At 41.8% G+C, this 17,985-nt stretch overlaps 1 protein-coding gene across 1 annotated transcript in view; it reads right to left on the bottom strand.

Annotated features, from left to right (window-relative positions):
- The window catches only part of RAP2A (RAP2A, member of RAS oncogene family), a 35,120-nt gene extending 17,254 nt beyond the window's left edge, over nucleotides 1-17,866 (bottom strand). Inside the window, exon 1 of the mRNA XM_057402059.1 lies at nucleotides 17,523-17,866. Within this exon, the coding sequence (XP_057258042.1) occupies nucleotides 17,523-17,836 (314 nt within the window). The 5' untranslated portion in view covers nucleotides 17,837-17,866. The remainder of the gene's footprint in view (nucleotides 1-17,522) is intronic.
- Nucleotides 17,867-17,985: the final 119 nt, after the last annotated feature.

Here is a 17,985-nt window from a genome sequence, read left to right as displayed (position 1 = left end):
GACTTGCTGACAAACTCTCCTCTATGTTGAGAATATGCTTCAAAAACAGTTTTCTTAGGAGCTGGTTTTTTTTTTTTCCATTCTTCCTGTAATAAGACATTTGCCAATTAAAGAAAAACAACAGCACACTACTTCATTCTAAATCAGCATCCAGAATATATTTGAAGACTTGAAACTAATGTTTACCCATACTTGTATCCAGAACTTTCCTAGTAAAAACTTGTTTATAAAGTGACATCAAACAGAGTATCTAGCTCATAAAACAGTAAAATCTAAGCATTTTATTCTTCCTTACATGTGTGTATATACATCTCAAATCTAACATTTGAGCAACTCTTGAAATGAAGCCTGCTAGAATGAGGAAATCCGATATCATCTCAGATGTTGAGCTATTTATATGTTAACTATTGTACAAATGTTAATTTCTTTGGGTCTAGTTTAGGATAAAAAAGCTCCCTTTTCCCAGAAGAGTTTTACTAACCTGTCTGACAGCCATTTTATTGTCTACAAAGATATTTTGTAGCATTCAGTCATCTTGAAGACCATTTTATCTTGCTCACCGTAACCCTATCAGCTATTAGGCCATGCCTGCACCAGCAAGGGTACCCTCTGGGACTCCATCACCACACAGCTACGTACACCACTGCAACTTTGGGATTTTAAGTCACCTGGCTGCTTTGGCCAGTGTCAAAGCTGTGTCAGCAACGGAGGGGGTGCACCAGGTCAGAGCCCAAGGCTCCTGGCTGTCAGCTTCCCTGCAGCACTGATGCACCTCTGTGCCGGCTGTATGCCAGCTGATGACCTGTGTCACCCAAAGAGATGGCTACTTAGGTGAACTGATGGAAAGGATGGACTTTGCTAGCAAATCAAAAAAGCAGTAGGTGCATGCATGTGAGGGAGGGAAGGAGAGAGAAAAAGAATGAAAACCTTCACAAGAGGCTATTTTACTTACCGTCATTATTTCTCAGAAGGGGATAAAACAAATAAGCCAGGCTAACCTAAATAATTTCTTCAAGATGTTGCAAATTCCCACATGGGCACCAATTTTAATATTGCTTAAATTAGGCAGGAAACAAATAATGTGGCTTCATATTGGTATAACCAGACTTGTTCAGAAAGTAGCTTAGTGACAAAATTTTCATATGTGGACAAAGCCTATTTTAAATAGAAGATGACTGCAGAACCTTGTGAAATCCACATTTTGGTTTTTGTCCTGCCCCACAGGCTGGAAGACTGAAAAACTCCTCTGCACATATATGCAGACATTTTAACTGTCTCTCAGTAAACTTACTCTTAAAGTGGCAGCATTTAGGTAGGTAACAGCTTGATACCTTAGATGCTAAACTATTAAATACTTTACTTTATTCTGAGAAACAAACTACTACCACAATATTTAAATGTCTGTTTGACACATTCCAGGTACAGAAAGGATGACAATATTTGTATATTTAACCCTCAAAAGTGACAGTAATAATGGTAAGAAAGTATTTGAGAAAGTTGGATTTCTTTCAAGAAAGAGCCTATATTTAAAGGTACCACATACCTTAGTGTCCATTATACCTTCTTCATTGAATCACTAATTGGTAACTAGAATTTCCTGAAATTGTCCACTAATTATTTTTTCCACATTAAGTTGTCCTATGCAGAAAGGCCATTTCAATTAATACGAAGGTGTGTGCGTGGGTGTGAAGCCCAGACAGTTCCCAGTCCTTTTAATCTAACCACATTTCTTGCTGACAGACAGAAAGTCTTTCAAAAGGAAGGCATTTTGATCATCTCTGGGAGAGGAATGTAGACTTCAATTACCAGTCCAATTATCCCAGTTAGGAAGGCAATACAATTGCTTAATTTTAGAGTAATAAGGGACTTTCAAGGTGTGCCTTCTCAGCTTTCTTCCAAGTTTGAGCTTTCCATTGTCCCTTTCTGGCAGATGAAGCCACCATGACGGCAGTCACTATTTCTGAATAAAACCATCTGGAAGAGAATTCAACATACATGAAATTCAGTGATTTCAGGCCTTTAGGTTATTTGTTTTTTGTCTTCAATATGCTCAAGTTAAAAAAAGGATGCAGTTTTGGATATTTTAGCCAAATACAGTTTATGAGGGTTAGAACAAGAGAAAACCATATCCTGCAATAAACAGCAAATGATATTGAATGACCCAAGCTCTTGAGAAACCATGGGAAGAATACAGAGTAAACTTTGTTTTCCAAATCCAATTTTCTTTCCTATGTAGAGTCTACAAGGTAGCAACTCTTCCCAAAGGTGAAAACTTTGTGACTAGAGGTTTGGTTTTTTTTTCCTCAATGCGTCCCTATCAAGCCTAGGGATACTCCAGTAAATCCTGTAACGCACAGTACGCAGGCCATCCTTCTTCCCTCTTTCTTATGTTCCAGAGCAGTCTGGACTTTTTAAGTTCAAGTATCCTGACCCTAGCTTTCCTCAAACCTTGGGAGGTAGAAATGGAATTATTATTATTGATTTGTTACAAAAGGAGTAAGGGGAAGCAGTCAGGAGAAACCACTTTTCCATCATCAGATCAGACTATCATGATGCTTATCTTGAGCTTCCCGTGATAAAGTTTTCAGATAGATAATGGTTATTTGAACATATCTGCTATAGTTCAGTAGTGTGACTGAGGGTTCATATTGCCTGCAAGTACCAGTTATTTCCTTCCCCAGAGAAAGGACCCTGATTCCAGTTAAACATTCATATTGTGTCCTGTCTGTACACCCTTACAGCTGCCCAGTAGCTGAAATCTTGGTAATTACTAACATAGCTGAGAGTGCAAATCAAAGAGATGGGAAGAACAGTAGCTTTGGTCCATCAGGAGGTTGTTCAAGGACTGCACCTGCTCACTATGCTTCCTAAACCCCACACTTGCACAGATGCAAAGCAATTCCAGAAATCCTCCAATTACACAGACAGTTAAGAATCCGAGGCACCGGGCCTGGTGGCAGCAGGACTACTTCCACAATAATGCCAGACCTTGCAGTAAAAAACTGGTACTCCTAGTACTAACAGGAACAGCATTCCTTGCCAACAGTTGCTGACAGACTCATCTGATGGGTAGCAAGCTTTTGACTTTGGACGATATGAACTCTGGGTACAGAAAGCACTAGAAATAAACAGGTTACAAGGTCTGGCTGAAAACTGTTAGATGGTAAACAGACTCACCAGAAATTTGCAGCGGCTACATATTTTATGATAGTGACACTTCAGTAAGTAACAGAGGTTACATAATCCCAAATGGAACAACTATAATGTATTTACAGTGCCAGACTAGAAGCAAGATATTGGATATACATTCGCACATCCAGGCAAAACTATCATCTGATCCATAATATAATCTCTAAAGGCAGCAAAGGATTCTTCAAGCCTAATCCCACCAAAAACAGCCATTCACCACATCAACAGACAGCCTAGCTTCTCCTGAATTTGAATAAAATTTGGGAATATCTGGATTGAGTGAAGTTCCAGAATGTGCCATAATGCCTAAATTTTCTGGAAAAATCAGAGGATCAAGGAGCAGAGGGCTACCAATTCTATTACATGGTCAACCTGTAACAAATACTGGAGAAGCAGATGATATGAAGACAGCCTGCTGAGCAACTCCAGCTTTTAATGTTAAGTGAGGCTGCAGACATTCAAACTGCAGGGGAGTTTGGGGAAACACAGAATAGATGCCTATGAAGACTAATTAATCGAGTTAGTCACATTGGATATTTAACATTAAATCTCTGTGGACTCTCAGAAGGCTATCTTGATATCACAAGCTTCTCCACCTTTTTCCTAGGAAAGAGCCTATCACCCCTCAGAAAACTGTTTGTACAAAGATAGCCACCTAAGTAGATTCTACTCCAAATACAATGCTATAATCAGCAACATAATACAACCTCTGCATAGCACTCTTTTTAGAGAAGGAAGACATCTGAAGTACAAGAACTGCCAAGCCCATGCTGTGGGCCACCAAGTCTACTGTCTAGTCATTATTCTGTACTAACAAGATCCATGCAAAGGCATTCAGAAATACATTGCTCAAAATGTAAGGAATGCGACTCATGTGAAAAGCAGGAGGTAAAGAGAGAAAAACATTCTGATGGCAAATATTTCAGATGCAAAACTGGGGTAGGTAAATATACTGGGACTCCAGAAGAATTTAGGGAGCCATGTTCAAGAGACTTCTCCACAATATTTCTGTACACCCACTTAATTTCTTGACAGGCCACATTCATCTAAAGCTTTTTGTCAAAACAAGGTAGCTGTCTGAAGGCCTTCAGCTGTGCAAACCCAGCTGAGCCATATACTGGAATCACAACAGGGTCACACACCTAAGGTCTCCTGGGATTTATAGATGAAGCACTCAAGCAGCCGTGTCCCTTGAGTGACCTAATTCACTAAACATTCCTCTGTGAATCTAATAACACAGTAAGATAATGACACACACAACCAATACCACTTCCACAGGAAGTCATGGGAATAAAAGTAGTGGCAACGCTGTTTCTCACTTCTAACATGGCAGGACAGCGATTACAGCACTGATCAAGGATGTGGAAGACCTATACTATACACCTTCTTTAGTCATAGGAGTTTCACATCTGCTTTTCCCAGGAGACTGCTCCAGCCACTAAACTACAAGTGAGGTTGAGAAAATACTCTTCCGTCTTCCTGTTGAAGATGAGCCACTATGAAGACAAAATACATGAAAGCAAATTCACAAGTCCCGAGGGAACAAGAATAGAAAAAGGTCAGGTGTACATGCTGAAGAAAGATACTAGGAACAGAAATCCAGGAATTTCTTAGGACTGTCAAAAGTCACCACAAAAATGCAATCTCAATACCCCGTATACTGAAATGTCACCAGAACACTCCCCTAGTGCAAGTGATCACAGTATTTCAGAAAGTGACCACAGAAAGGTCAGCTGTTGCTTCATGACACAATTGCTTCCATTCCTCCCCCCCCCCCCCTTTTAGTATTTAAGAGCTTTGATCAGTGAGAAGGCCAGACTCTCAAGAGAACAGATTCTACATATACAAGGAGACATCTCAAGTGGTTTGCTGCAACAGGACTACACACCTCAAAGCAAAGCAGATTCCCAAAGATCTGACACAGAAAAAAAACACTAAGCTATTTTGCAAGACCCATTTCTCATTTATTTCTCAATAAAATACAAGAAAAGAGAAGGCTGACACTAGGAGGAGGGGGCACGGGAATAACATCTCCTCCAGTGCACTGCATTTTCCAAAGATCAGTGCCAGGATCCCCTGCTTTGGACAGCATCCTGCACAGTTGGTACAAAACCAAAGCCAATCTCTGCTACCCCCAAACCTCCAGTGTATACTGAGGAGGTCATCTGTTAAAGACCCCAAGCAGATCAAACAGATTTAAGTGGTACTACATTGACCCCTCCACATGCACTCTCCTCCCCAGACCTAACGCCACATCCAAACGAATTCATTCCAAATTACTGTTCGGATTTTGATTGTGGACTGCAGCATTAAACCAGCAGAAGGTGACTCATGCTTCTCTCTTGCAGGCATTGTAGGGAGTAACCTGCATGTCAGCTACCAGAAATCTAACTGCTTCTGAGACAAGCAGAGCAGATGCCTTCTTTAAACTGCAAGATGGCAAGCCTGATTTGATCAGAGACTGAGAAGAGCTCAAGCCATTTAGATTTTTTTGGACAGGGGGCATGGGAGGTGTATGAAAGGCATCTGATAAAATGCTCCAGAAGAAATAGCTCAAGGTGACCATCTTCTGCTCTCCAAACTGTTTAAAAAAAAAAAAAGAATTCCTGAAGTTATTAAAAAAAAAAAAATAGCAGAACAAAACCCACCAAACCACAACTAACCCATGAAAAACACAAAATACCATCACCAACTGGTTTTCAGCAGAAAACAGGCAAATTTTAAAAATGAAATTGAAAACATGGTAAGAAAAATTCAAAAGAAAAGCAGTTTTTGAGAAAAGACCTAATCTAATATTTCTAGATAGGTTTTACAAATTTTACAGGTTTTTCAAAGAAAAAACCCAACATATTCCAATTATTTGCATATTTATAGAATATTTCAAGTAAGATTTTGTACCGTAGTTAAAACGATGTTATAGGAATGTGGGAAACTGCAAGCAAATCTAATCAGATAAAATAGGCTGATCAGTACTGGTTTATCCTCTATACTGTAAAATAATTAGGAGTAAAAGCAAAGCTTGCTTGTCACAGCAAGCGCACATACGGTCCAGAGGTAGTCTTTGTCAATATTTCTTGAAAACACCTTTATTTTTCAATTAATCAGAAATCCAGGACCAAAGCTCTTCTTCACAACATTCAAAGCACTTAAGTTCAGCACTCTTTCCAATTCATTTCCAGTTCAAATTAAATTGTACTTGAGTTGATACTCACATGGGAATCTCAAACACTATTAATCTTTTAGTTAAGCTGGCTATGTGTTAAACAGAACAATAAGTAACAGGAAGTCACCAAACCATTCTATAAAGTAAGAGTTGTATTTTGTTTTACCCAGATCGGTACCCTAAGCTGTTATTCCAATATTTAAAACTTTTAATGTCTGCCTCATTACCCTGAATTTTTGCAAAACTAAACAATATTTTCAAAGTTGTTAGAGCTCTGTCTACAGACAGGCCTGGCAGGCAGGGAGGGGGAGTTGCCCTTTATGTTAGGGATAGGCTGGAGAGTATGGAACTCTGTCTGGGGACAGGTAAGCAGTCCACAGAGAGTTTGTGGGTCAGGGTTAAAGGGAATATAGCTATGGGAGACATTACTGTGGGGATCTGTTACAGACCGCCTGATCAAGGAGAACCTGTGGATGAAGCACTCCATAGACAGATAGGAAAAGCCTCACGCTCACAGGCCCTTGTTCTCATGGGTGACTTCAACCACCCTGACATCAGTTGGAAGGACGGTACGGCCCGGCACAAGCAATCCAGGAGGTTCCTCGATTGTGTAGAAGACAACTTCCTTCTGCAAGTAATAGAGGAGCTGACAAGGAGAGGTGCCATGCTTGACCTCGTGCTCACCAACAGGGAAGGGCTCGTCGGAAATGTGACGCTCCAGGGCAGCCTTGGATGCAGTGATCGCGAGATGCTCAAATTTGAGATCCTCAGGACAGTGAGAGGAGCGTGCAGCAAGCTCGCTGCCCTGGACTTCAAAAGAGCAGACTTTGGCCTCTTCAGGAACCTGCTTAGTAAGGTTCCATGGGATACAGCCCTAGAGGGCAGGGGGGCCCAAGACTCTTGGTTGATATTCAAGGATCACCTGCTGCAAGCTCAGGAGTGTTGCATCCCAACTAAAAGGAAGTGCAGCAGGAGGGCCAGGAGACCTCCTTGGATGGATAAGGAGCTCCTGAGGAAAATTCAAATAAAAAAAGAGGCTTATAATAAGTGGAAGCAAGGACAGGCAGCCTGGAAAGAGTACAGAGATGCTGTCCGAGAAGCTATGGACCAGGTTAGGAAATCTAAGGCCCAGTTAGAATTAAACTTGGCTAGGGGTATTAAAGATCACAGGAAGGGATTCTACAGGTACACAGCAAATAAAAAACAGACTAGGGAGAATGTAGGCCCCCTCGGAAAGATCTCGGGAGAACTGGCTGCTCAGGATTTGGAGAAGGCTGAGGTTCTGAATGACTTCTTTGCCTTGGTCTTCACTGGGAAAGGCTCTGACCAAACCACCCAAGTCTTGGAAGGCAGATGGAGGGACTGTGAGAATGAAGACCTTGCGCCCACTGTAGGAGAGGATCTGGTTCGAGACCATCTTAAAAATCTGAACTTGCACAAGCCCATGGGTCCTGATGCGATCCATCCGCGGGTCCTGAAGGAGCTGGCGAAGGATGTTGCGAAGCCACTGGCCATCATATTTGAGAAATCATGGCAGTCAGGTGAAGTTCCTGATGACTGGAAAAAGGGAAATATAACCCCCACTTTCAAGAAAGGGAAAATGGATGAGCCAGGGAACTACAGACCAGTCAGTCTCGCCTCCGTGCCTGGCAAATCTTGGAGCAGATTCTCCTGGAAGGCATGGTAAGGCACATGAAAAACAACAAGGTGCTTGGTGACAGCCAGCATGGCTTCACTAAGGGGAAATCCTGCCTGACCAATTTGGTGGCCTTCTATGATGGGGCTACAGAACTGATGGACAGGGGCAGAGCAGCTGATGTCATCTACCTGGACTTGTGCAAAGCATTCGACACTGTCCCACACGACATCCTTGTCTCTAAATTGGAGAGACATCAATTTGATGAATGGCCCACTCGGTGGATAAAGAACTGGCTGGATGGCTGCACACAAACAGTTGTGGTCAATGGCTCAATGTCCGGCTGGAGACCAGTAACGAGTGGTGTCCCTCAGGGATCGGTGTTGGGACTGGTCTTGTTCAACATCTTTGTCACTGACATGGACAGTGGGATTGAGTGCGCCCTCAGCAAGTTTGCCAATGACACCAAGCTGTGTGGTTCGGTTGATAGGCTGCAGGGAAGGAATGCCATCCAGAGGGACCTTGACACACTTGTGAGGTGCGCTGATGCCAACCTCATGAGGTTTAACCATGCCAAGTGCAAGGTCCTACACCTGGGTCGGAGCAATCCCAGGCACAGCTACAGGTTGGGCAGAGAAGAGATTCAGAGCAGCCCTGCTGAGAAGGACTTGGGGGTGCTGGTTGATGAGAAAATGAACATGAGCAGGCTTCAGTGTGCGCTTGCAGCCCAGAAAGCCAACCGTATCCTGGGCTGCATCAAAAGGGTCGTGACCAGCAGGTCGAAGGAGGTGATCCTGCCCCTCTACTCTGCTCTCGTGAGACCTCACCTGGAGTATTGTGTGCAGTTCTGGTGTCCTCAACATAAAAAGGACATGGAACTGTTGGAACAAGTCCAGAGGAGGGTCACGAGGGTGATCAGGGGACTGGAGCACCTCCCGTATGAAGATAGGCTGAGGAAGTTGGGGCTGTTCAGCCTGGAGAAGAGAAGGCTGCGTGGAGACCTCATAGCAGCCTTCCAGTATCTGAAGGGGGCCTATAGGGATGCTGGGGAGGGACTCTTCTTTAGGGACTGTAGTGACAGGACAAGGGGTAACGGGTTAAAACTTAAACAGGGGAAGTTTAGGTTGGATATAAGAAGGAAATTCTTTCCTGTTAGGGTGGTGAGGCACTGGAATAGATTGCCCAGGGAGGTTGTGAATGCTCCATCCCTGGCAGTGTTCAAGACCAGGCTGGACGAGGCCTTGGGTGATATGATTTAGCATAAGGTGTCCCTGCCTACGGCAGGGGGGTTGGAACTAGATGATCTTAAGGTCCTTTCTAACCCTAACAATTCTATGATTCTACATGACACAAGCAACATTTCAAAACAAGCTAATCAACTCTTAAAACGCTTAATCTTTTGTCCTTCACCTGATCTTTCACCTAGTCCATATGCAATTAAGACAAGAATTGAAATGTTGTCACCATTGCATTTTTAAAGGGTACAGCACCAAACAACTGAGTGAGCCCTATGCCATTAATGTTGAGAAAGGATAACATGTTCATATCACACCTTTAATTCTCTTGTCTAGACTAGGATTTAAGACAACACAGCTGTTAAAATGCAATCCGTTAACAAAGAAAGTGTCCGAGTTGCACTCATCATTGTACTTTGACTACACCGTTTGCCTTAGTGCAGCAAAAACTGAATACTAGCTGTGTATTGGAAACCTCTGGAAAACAAAAAGAAAATGGCAAACCCAAAACCATCAAAGAAAAACAGACCAGCAGGAAGCTAATGAATAACAGAACATGAAGAAGCAGATAGCCATAGCTCCTTTCACCTTAACAATCACGTAAATTGTAAATCTTTGTGCAAGTTACTACGTGCCAGGATAATTTGGCACTGCAGTCCCAATTGCTTCCCTATTCTCTCTCAAAATGTTATCATCACATACCACCTACACAATTTACAAGGAGGAAAAAGAAGAAGAAAAAAAATGTTTGAGCAACACTTGCAATTATTTCAGGAATGGAAATAATCAGTAACCCCATGTTTGCTCTTAGGTGCAAGAAATAAAAACCTGACACTGAATTATTAAGGGGAAGACTACATTTAATGATTTTTTTTGGAGAGCCTCCCACTCAGACATTTCAAATTTTCATCTAAAAACTTGCAAATGCCAAAGAATGTGTATTTTTGAATTTTCAGTCCAAAAAGTATGCCCGCTAACACAAGAGATTTAACTAAACATACTGTTACCCAGAAGGTTTTATGTATGGCCAAACAACAAAATTTGTCTTTACCCATATACTATCCAACTGAAGAGTAGAGAATCATGGTTATTTTGAGATGAAAGTTACTGCCAACTGTGTTGGCTATAAAAACCAGTATTTAAAGAATTATTGTCCTCTAGGCAAAACAGAAATTCAAAGGCAAAACAGAAATTCTAATGAGCAATGATTTTTTTTTTGATAAAATTTTCCAAACAGTCATTGCAAAAATCTGTGTCAAAATAGCTTAATGAAGAGCAAGATAAAAAACATTCAACCCCAAGCATCAGTGATGTATTATTGTACTAAACGATGAAAGCCATTAAAGTCACTGTTACATATTTGGTCTTTAACACATTAAATATTTTTACAACACAGACATGATCAAACAACACTGCACAACTCAAAACGAATTTAAGAAGTCTTGCCACACATTGTTCTACTACTTCATTATTGTAGTTATCCATATTTATTCACACACCACTACAACATGAGCTACAGCAGGAATTAAGACCTTAGAAGAGATGATACAAGCATCATAAAAAGATAGAGATGTGCTCTACTCTAAACTAGCACAATCTAACCTAAACATGCATACAGAAGGAGCTTGCCTACCTGACTTTTCCAATAAAAGTCCAAAGAATACCTAAAAGCAGGAGGGGATAAAAGATTTACTTTCAGTGCACACATAAGGACACTATCATGTCACTTTACCTTACAAAGAAAAAAATAAATAAATCTTAGAAAATAATACCTATGCAATTATCCGGGGTGAGGGGTGGAGGGCAGAGGGAGCAGCCAAAACCTGTCATGGTTATAAGCATTGTATCAAGTTATCATGGTTTCCCCAGAAGTAATTCAAAGCAACATGAATATTTCAGATTATCAAGAAAGTATGTGTGCATGTATGTGTGTGCATGTGCACGCAAGAGTCAAAAGAGTCAAAAGAACTCTGAAAGTATGAAATCTAATTCAAAAGCTTTTGCAGGAAAACATTAAAGTAGTGTGTTCCAAAGATGCATGAGCACCTTGAAATACCCAAGTTTAAGACTAAACCAAGCAACTTTAAAATAATCCTCTATAACTTCAAATTGCACGCTGTCAGAGACATGGTTTACAGTATGTATGAATTCCTCAGTTGAATCAAGAAACCTATAATTTTGTCTGACAGAATTAGTTCATTAATTTCAAATTAAAACAAAGGTTGATTTGCAAAAGAAAAAGACCTAAACTCTATATAGCCAGAAAGAAGTGCTGGAAAGTTATTTTAAAAGCACGAGAAAATAGAGAAAAACTAAAAATCTGAGTTTAAAACTAAATAAATTTTACAGTAATGTCCTGTATCTGTAAATTTGTACTCTATTACAGACACTATTACAGTCTATGTACCAGTACCCCAATAAGACATAAGAGATGGCCATACAGCTGAAGGTTCTGATGTTATGTACAAACAGGCTGAATTTGATACGACTGATTATTTGTGTTTACCGCTTTTTTAGATCTTTGTATCACTACAGATCTTAGAATTCTATCCAGGTTCTTACAGTTTCTCAGAAATATGTACAAGTGTTTGATGGGATTTAAGATATATTAATTTGTTCTTCCAATAAAGTGCTAAATATCATCTGACAGGTGCGTAAGAGTGGCTGGTAGCTTGACCAGGCATGCTATAGAGAATGGGGACCATGCTTATTACCTGCTCTGCCTTCTTCATGTAAAGATGAGTACTCTAATCAGCCCACTACACTGAGATTATTGCAAGAAAAAACTCTTGCTGAGAAAGACTTCAGGATTTCAGCCTGTTCTTATTTCTATCATCTCTACACAGTCAGCATCCATGAAAGTCCTTATACATTTGTCAAGCTTTACATACTGTATTTCAGAAGGAACAGGATTTTCCAAGTCTCATTTCTACCAAACCCTTAGCTATTTCTTCCTGGAAGGCTGGAGCTATGTTTGTGGTTGACTACGTTATAGCAGTGTTTATGAAGAATTCTCTTGAAAGTTAGAAAAATTAGAAAAATATTTTCTGAAAATAAAGATGAGAAATATAGAGAATTCCAGAAATCTTCTAAATTCAACCATGCTTAAAGAGGACTTACGATCTTTGAGTAAAAAAGAGACTTAATTTCCATAGTACTTGGAAAGCAAAATTTTCAAACTACATATTTGTGCAAATTTGTAATTTCAAGTATAGTTTTTCAGAGTTAATCGCCATTAAGTCACTAAATATGTCAATTAGCACTGACTGAAGATGCCGATTTCACAATTAGTACATTTCAATAATTACATCTCTTGTATGTTTTAAATTACCACACAGAATCCCTAGACTGGGAGGCAGGCTCTCATCCTGATAACAAACACCACCATAAAGAACATTCTCAATTCTGAAACACACTCCTGTGATATTTCTTAGCAATACACCCATATCATTTAGTCTGCATTTTCAGCCACTCTAAATTAATAAATGTTTTGGTCTTTGCTTTCCAGAAAAAGAGCAATAGATTAATAAAAAGGCTTTTTTGTTTTTTTCACTATTGGAAATAAAATAGTATTTTTGAGAAATGCTTTATGCAGAATCTGTTAAGAGTCTCCAAAACATGAATACAACATTCCTGTCTTAAAAGCACTGGTCAGACATCTAGAGAAACTATTGCAAGTGATAAGCTCCAAAAATTGAGGTCTTTTTCATTTCTGTGCTTCAGTTTGCTGTTCAAATTGAAAAAAATTTCTTCTCTTTCATGGGGTTGTACTAAAAACATGTATATTAAAGCCTGGAGGACAGACTGAGAAATCACATTATTGAATGCTTCATAAGTACCTAGAATACATATTTAACAAGGTTTAAACATACCTTCATGGAAGAAAAATATTGGCAAAGTCATATCCAAAATTAAAATTCAATATATGATAAATAACAGCAGATTCTCTTCAGAGAACTTTCTAATCATACAAAAGACAAATACAAAAGTGTTAGTTACCCAACTCCTTCTGTCCACCAAAAAAAAAAAAAAAAAAAACCAACCAAAAAGCTCACAAAAAAATTACACTGCTTAGCCTACATATTCACTACTTATTTCTAGATCTTGATACCTAACTGAGGTGTACCAGTTCCAATCTGTTTCATTTGACAGTTTCTGCTCTTCCTCCACTACAGATCTTCTCTTGCATGGGCTGCTCAGTTTAGCCTTGCCCTCCCAAATAAAAGGTTTCTCCAGAAAACAGCTCATTCTGCAACTACAGCGAGTTCTGTCTGCAGCATAAACAGACTGTTCTTGGCTGCCAAGCTTGCAAATCCATTTTGGAGGGAAAGAAGGTCCCAGAGTTGTAGCATCTACAAATGCACAGGTAACATCTTTTGCATAACATCTCACCAGGAGGCAGTAAAGCAGCAGCTGATTCCTTTTATCCTTCTTGTATACAGAAAGTAAGAAGTACTCTTCAAAGCTACCACACAATAAATATTATGCTTACTTACACCCCATCTTCCCAACAGCACAAACCCCCAGCATTTGCAAGAACCAGAGGAAACAAGGCTTAATAAACATATTTGGCACAAGTAGGATAAAGAAATTTGTGCCAGGTGCCCAAAACCCTAAGATCATGGGGGCTGGAACACTTCATTTCACATAAGCAGTCAATTGGATAGTGATTAGGAGCTCCCAAAATGCTTACTTAGCTACCATCATCAGTAGTAACACCTTCAAACAAGCACAGAGACACTCAGGTTCCTAAACCCAGAGATCAATCTTTCATCTTCATTCTGCACAACTCATCACCCTACATTGGGACGCAACCCCTCTGTCCTCCTATTTTCTGATTACACTCCTCATCCAGCAAAACAAGGCATCCACAGCTTCACTCTCCAGAGGCATATCCTCCTTCATCTGTTTCCTGGCCCCCACATCCTGATACCAAAGCACAAGTTTCAGATAAGCAGGCCTAGTTGCAAGCACTGCAAGAACAGCTGATTGCAAAAGAGATTGCTTTGTATAACACAAGCTACAGCAAAGTAACTTCTTGGGTAGAAACTATTGTAAGATACAGCATCTGGAGGAGGAGGAACAGCAGCTGTGATTTTTGCACCACCGTGATCCTTCATCCAATGCCAGCAGCATTCTGCACAGCAGGAAACTGTCCCAGAGTACAGTGAGCACTTATGAAACCTTTTCCTTCTCCTCAGTCTGTGTCTAGGCAGAGCTATTGGGTGTGTACCCATCTGCTCAGAACTGACAGGGCTCCTTCACTGAAGGCAAAGCACCTGGCCTCATTCTTAGAAAGACATAGACAAAAACATTTTATTTACTTTAAAAATAAGAGTATGGTTTGCATTTAAACCACTTCCCAGAAAAGTACTTCAACTACCTGTTTAAAAGCTATGGAGGCATTCTCCACTCTTGATAAAGCTGTGCACCATGACTGAAAGGGATGCAAGGCTCCCACGCTACACAGTACATAAGGAAGATTTACTACATAGTTTTGCCATAGGAGCCTTCTCTGTAAACTGGGAGACCTGGATTTCTGTCCTTTTCCGAGTCTATTTATGCATTTTTTAAAATATTAAACAGACATTTAATGAGAACAGAAATACACTGGCAAGAATGACTTCAGCCTCTTCTAATCGCTAAGCTTCAGAGTTGAGTTAAGGTCCACTTGTTTCCTCCCTTTCATTCATGAAGATGTCATTTGTTCCTGTAAAGTAACTCAACTTCACCAGGTGGAGTGAAGGATTCCCTTAGCTTAGTCTGGCCTGGAATGTGGTGGTTAGATCAGGGAAGCGGAAGACTCAAGCATGCTTGAGAAGATTCAAGCTTCTTCCTGAAGAAGGAAATCTACCTGTCTTTTCTAGTTCATGGGAGAGTAATTAAAATTACTCTCTAATTATGTAATAACACAAGGATTTATTCATTAAGAAAAAAAAAATAAATTGCAAGGACAACACAAAGTGTAGAGATATCTGACAGTTAAGAGACCTAGCCAATTGGTTTTCCAGAACAATGAAAGTTCAGAGATTTTCAGATTATGCTTTTGTATCAGTGCAAGCATACAGTTGTTATTTTCAGGCACATCTCATCCAAAATCCCCAAGTAAACAGGACTATGATTATTTTTCTCTCAATATGGATTAAATGTATTTGTGTAACTATAAATTATAATTTAGAAGTCTCTGCACAGGTATAAATCTTTAAATATGCATTGTTCCAGTTTAACTGGTAAAAAGGATGCAATCTTAAATCAGCAGCACATTGTCTTACACCACCTGCAAACTTAAGTTCCAAAATGTAGCAACACCACAACAACCCACAAATACAAGATGAGGCAAGTTGAAAAGGAAAAAAACAGTACACTTGCTGAAACTACATCTTTTTAATATTGCAAGTCAAGAGCATATCCATTTCAATTGCAACTCAGGACTTGTTAATATTTTCAAGATTTCAGCTGCTTTTAGATTACATTGTGAAAGACAGATAAGCCATGTTTTAATCCTGCATTTCACTAAAGTACCTAACCAAAAGCCAAAAGTTAAAGCCTTGTGGTAAGAGACAACAGAAGCAGCATTTAGACCCACTGTCGGCAGTGCTGAGCCAATGTAACTATGGAAGTACAAGTTGCTTTCTATTCTGCTTCACCTAGTTACAGCTTGTCAGCTGGGGTCTCAATGCAGATGTTCCATTGTAAGGCACGATGCAAGCTGCAAAAGCCACAGCTAAGCATTCATAAATTAGTTTATATAACTGATTTAATACAGGAAAAATCAAAAGTATTTATTAATGATTAAAGTCTACCCTAACTACTTAGAGAAAGAAAGAAGTTCTTCTATAAGGTATGTGTGAATATTATGGAAAACGCATTTTCCACAATAAATTCAATTCCACTATAATCCAAAATAACTTCATTACATTGGGATTAAGAAATCCCCAGTGAAAAAGTTAGGACATGCATTAAGAAACACTTACTACAAAAGAGTTGCAAGTATCTAAAAATATCATTGCTTTGTCTCCTCCCTCCCCTTTCCCCAGCTTGCCCTCCTCCCCAGTTTTAAAATACATCTTCCCCAGGCCTTGGGTCTGGAATGGTAGTTTCTGCAAACAGACCATGCCAACCATATGATTAGGCATTATCACCTTTTATGCTCCACTCTACATTAAGATGCAAATCCAACAGCTGTGGTCCAACTTAGTTATTTATAAGGGCTCCCTTTTCAGATGTCCAAGGCAAAGCTGCAACCAGTTCTGCGACATAATTACAACCTCTCTCCACAGGCAATAACAGATCTCTGTCTGCGATGATGTGGCCAGTGGCATTTTCTCATCCAAGCTATGGTTCAAATGGTTGCTATGATTTCAAATAGTATGTCTACCCTTATTTTAGCATGACTGGCTGCATTTCAGCTGCTGACATCTAACTGATTGACGCATATCTAAACAACGTAGTGGTTATAAAAACAAACTGACAGCATACACCGGTGTTTCACCATTGTGGATTCACTCGTGACAGAGCAGCTGGCAGCATGACCGTGGGAAATTAAGAGAAACACTAGCATATATATAAGGCCTAACGATCACAGCCATCATGTCTTTACCCAGATTCTTGCGTTCTACACTTTCAAAAGGAGTGGGAAGTTCACAGAGGTACCTACGAAGGGATCTGAAAAGGCAAATCTCTACCTGCCGTTAGAGGCACTTGCCGCACGAAAACACCCAGGTGCTTCCCTTGCAAAGCAGCTACCGCACGTCCACTAAGAAAGTACAATCGAGGACAGACCCGATGTAATACTGGGGGAACTGCTTTTCCGCCGCTGGTTACAGCCATGGCACAGAGAACCGCCTGCCCGCCTGTGCTCAGCCTGTCTGCCATATTTCTTGCAGGAGCACCCCAAACTTACCGCGTCGTAAACGCGAACGGGGGATGGGAGAAGGAGGGATGAGCAGCGAAAACCGCCAGAGCCCCCTGCCCCCCACTCCGCTACCCCTGCGGAACGCAGCCCGGGGAAGCCCGGCTCTGGGAGAGAAGCACCGGAGGGGGTCCCGCCACCCGGGGCGCCTCCAGGGAAGGAGGGAGACGAGGGAAGGAAACCGCGGGGCAGGCACCTGAGTGGGCGGCGGGCAGGGTGTGGGCAGCCCCCGGGCCGGAGATCCGGGCCCTGCGGGGCTGCCCTGCGCGGGAGAGGAGGGAACGGAGAGGGGGACAAACGGCCCGCAGGCCCCACTGGGCCGGGCTGGGCCGCAGGTGGGCGTCGGGCGCGGCCGGCGGAGGAGCGAGAGGCCGGCAGGCAAGTCACCTCTTGACGCGGATGATCTGGTCGCGCATGGGTCGGATATCCTGGAAGCTCTGCTGGTTGACCAGGCTGTAAACGAGGATGAAGCCCTGCCCGTTCTTGATGTAGAGGTCCCGCATGGAGGCGAACTGCTCGGTGCCGGCTGTGTCCAGGATCTCCAGGACGGAGGGGGAGGCGTCCACCTCGATCTCCTTGCGGTAGAAGTCCTCGATGGTGGGGTCGTACTTCTCGATGAAGGTGCCAGTCACAAACTGCACCGTGAGCGCCGACTTCCCCACCCCGCCCGAGCCCAGCACCACCACCTTGTACTCGCGCATCCTCCCGCCGCCGCCGCCGCCGCCGCCGCCGCCGCCGCCGCCAGCGCGGACGGAGTCCCCGTCCGTCCGACCCGCACCTGCTGACGGCCCCTCCTCACCCCCCCGCCATGGGCCGCCCCGCCCTGCCCGCCGCCACCGCCGCCGCCACC

This window comes from Pezoporus wallicus, unplaced genomic scaffold (genome assembly GCF_028554395.1).
Source record: "Pezoporus wallicus isolate ANWC-B61680 ecotype Strahan unplaced genomic scaffold, APGP_CSIRO_Pwel_v1 contig_6520, whole genome shotgun sequence".
In the NCBI taxonomy this organism is placed as follows: Eukaryota; Metazoa; Chordata; class Aves; order Psittaciformes; family Psittacidae; genus Pezoporus; species Pezoporus wallicus.
This window is presented reverse-complemented; position numbering and strand designations above follow the sequence as displayed.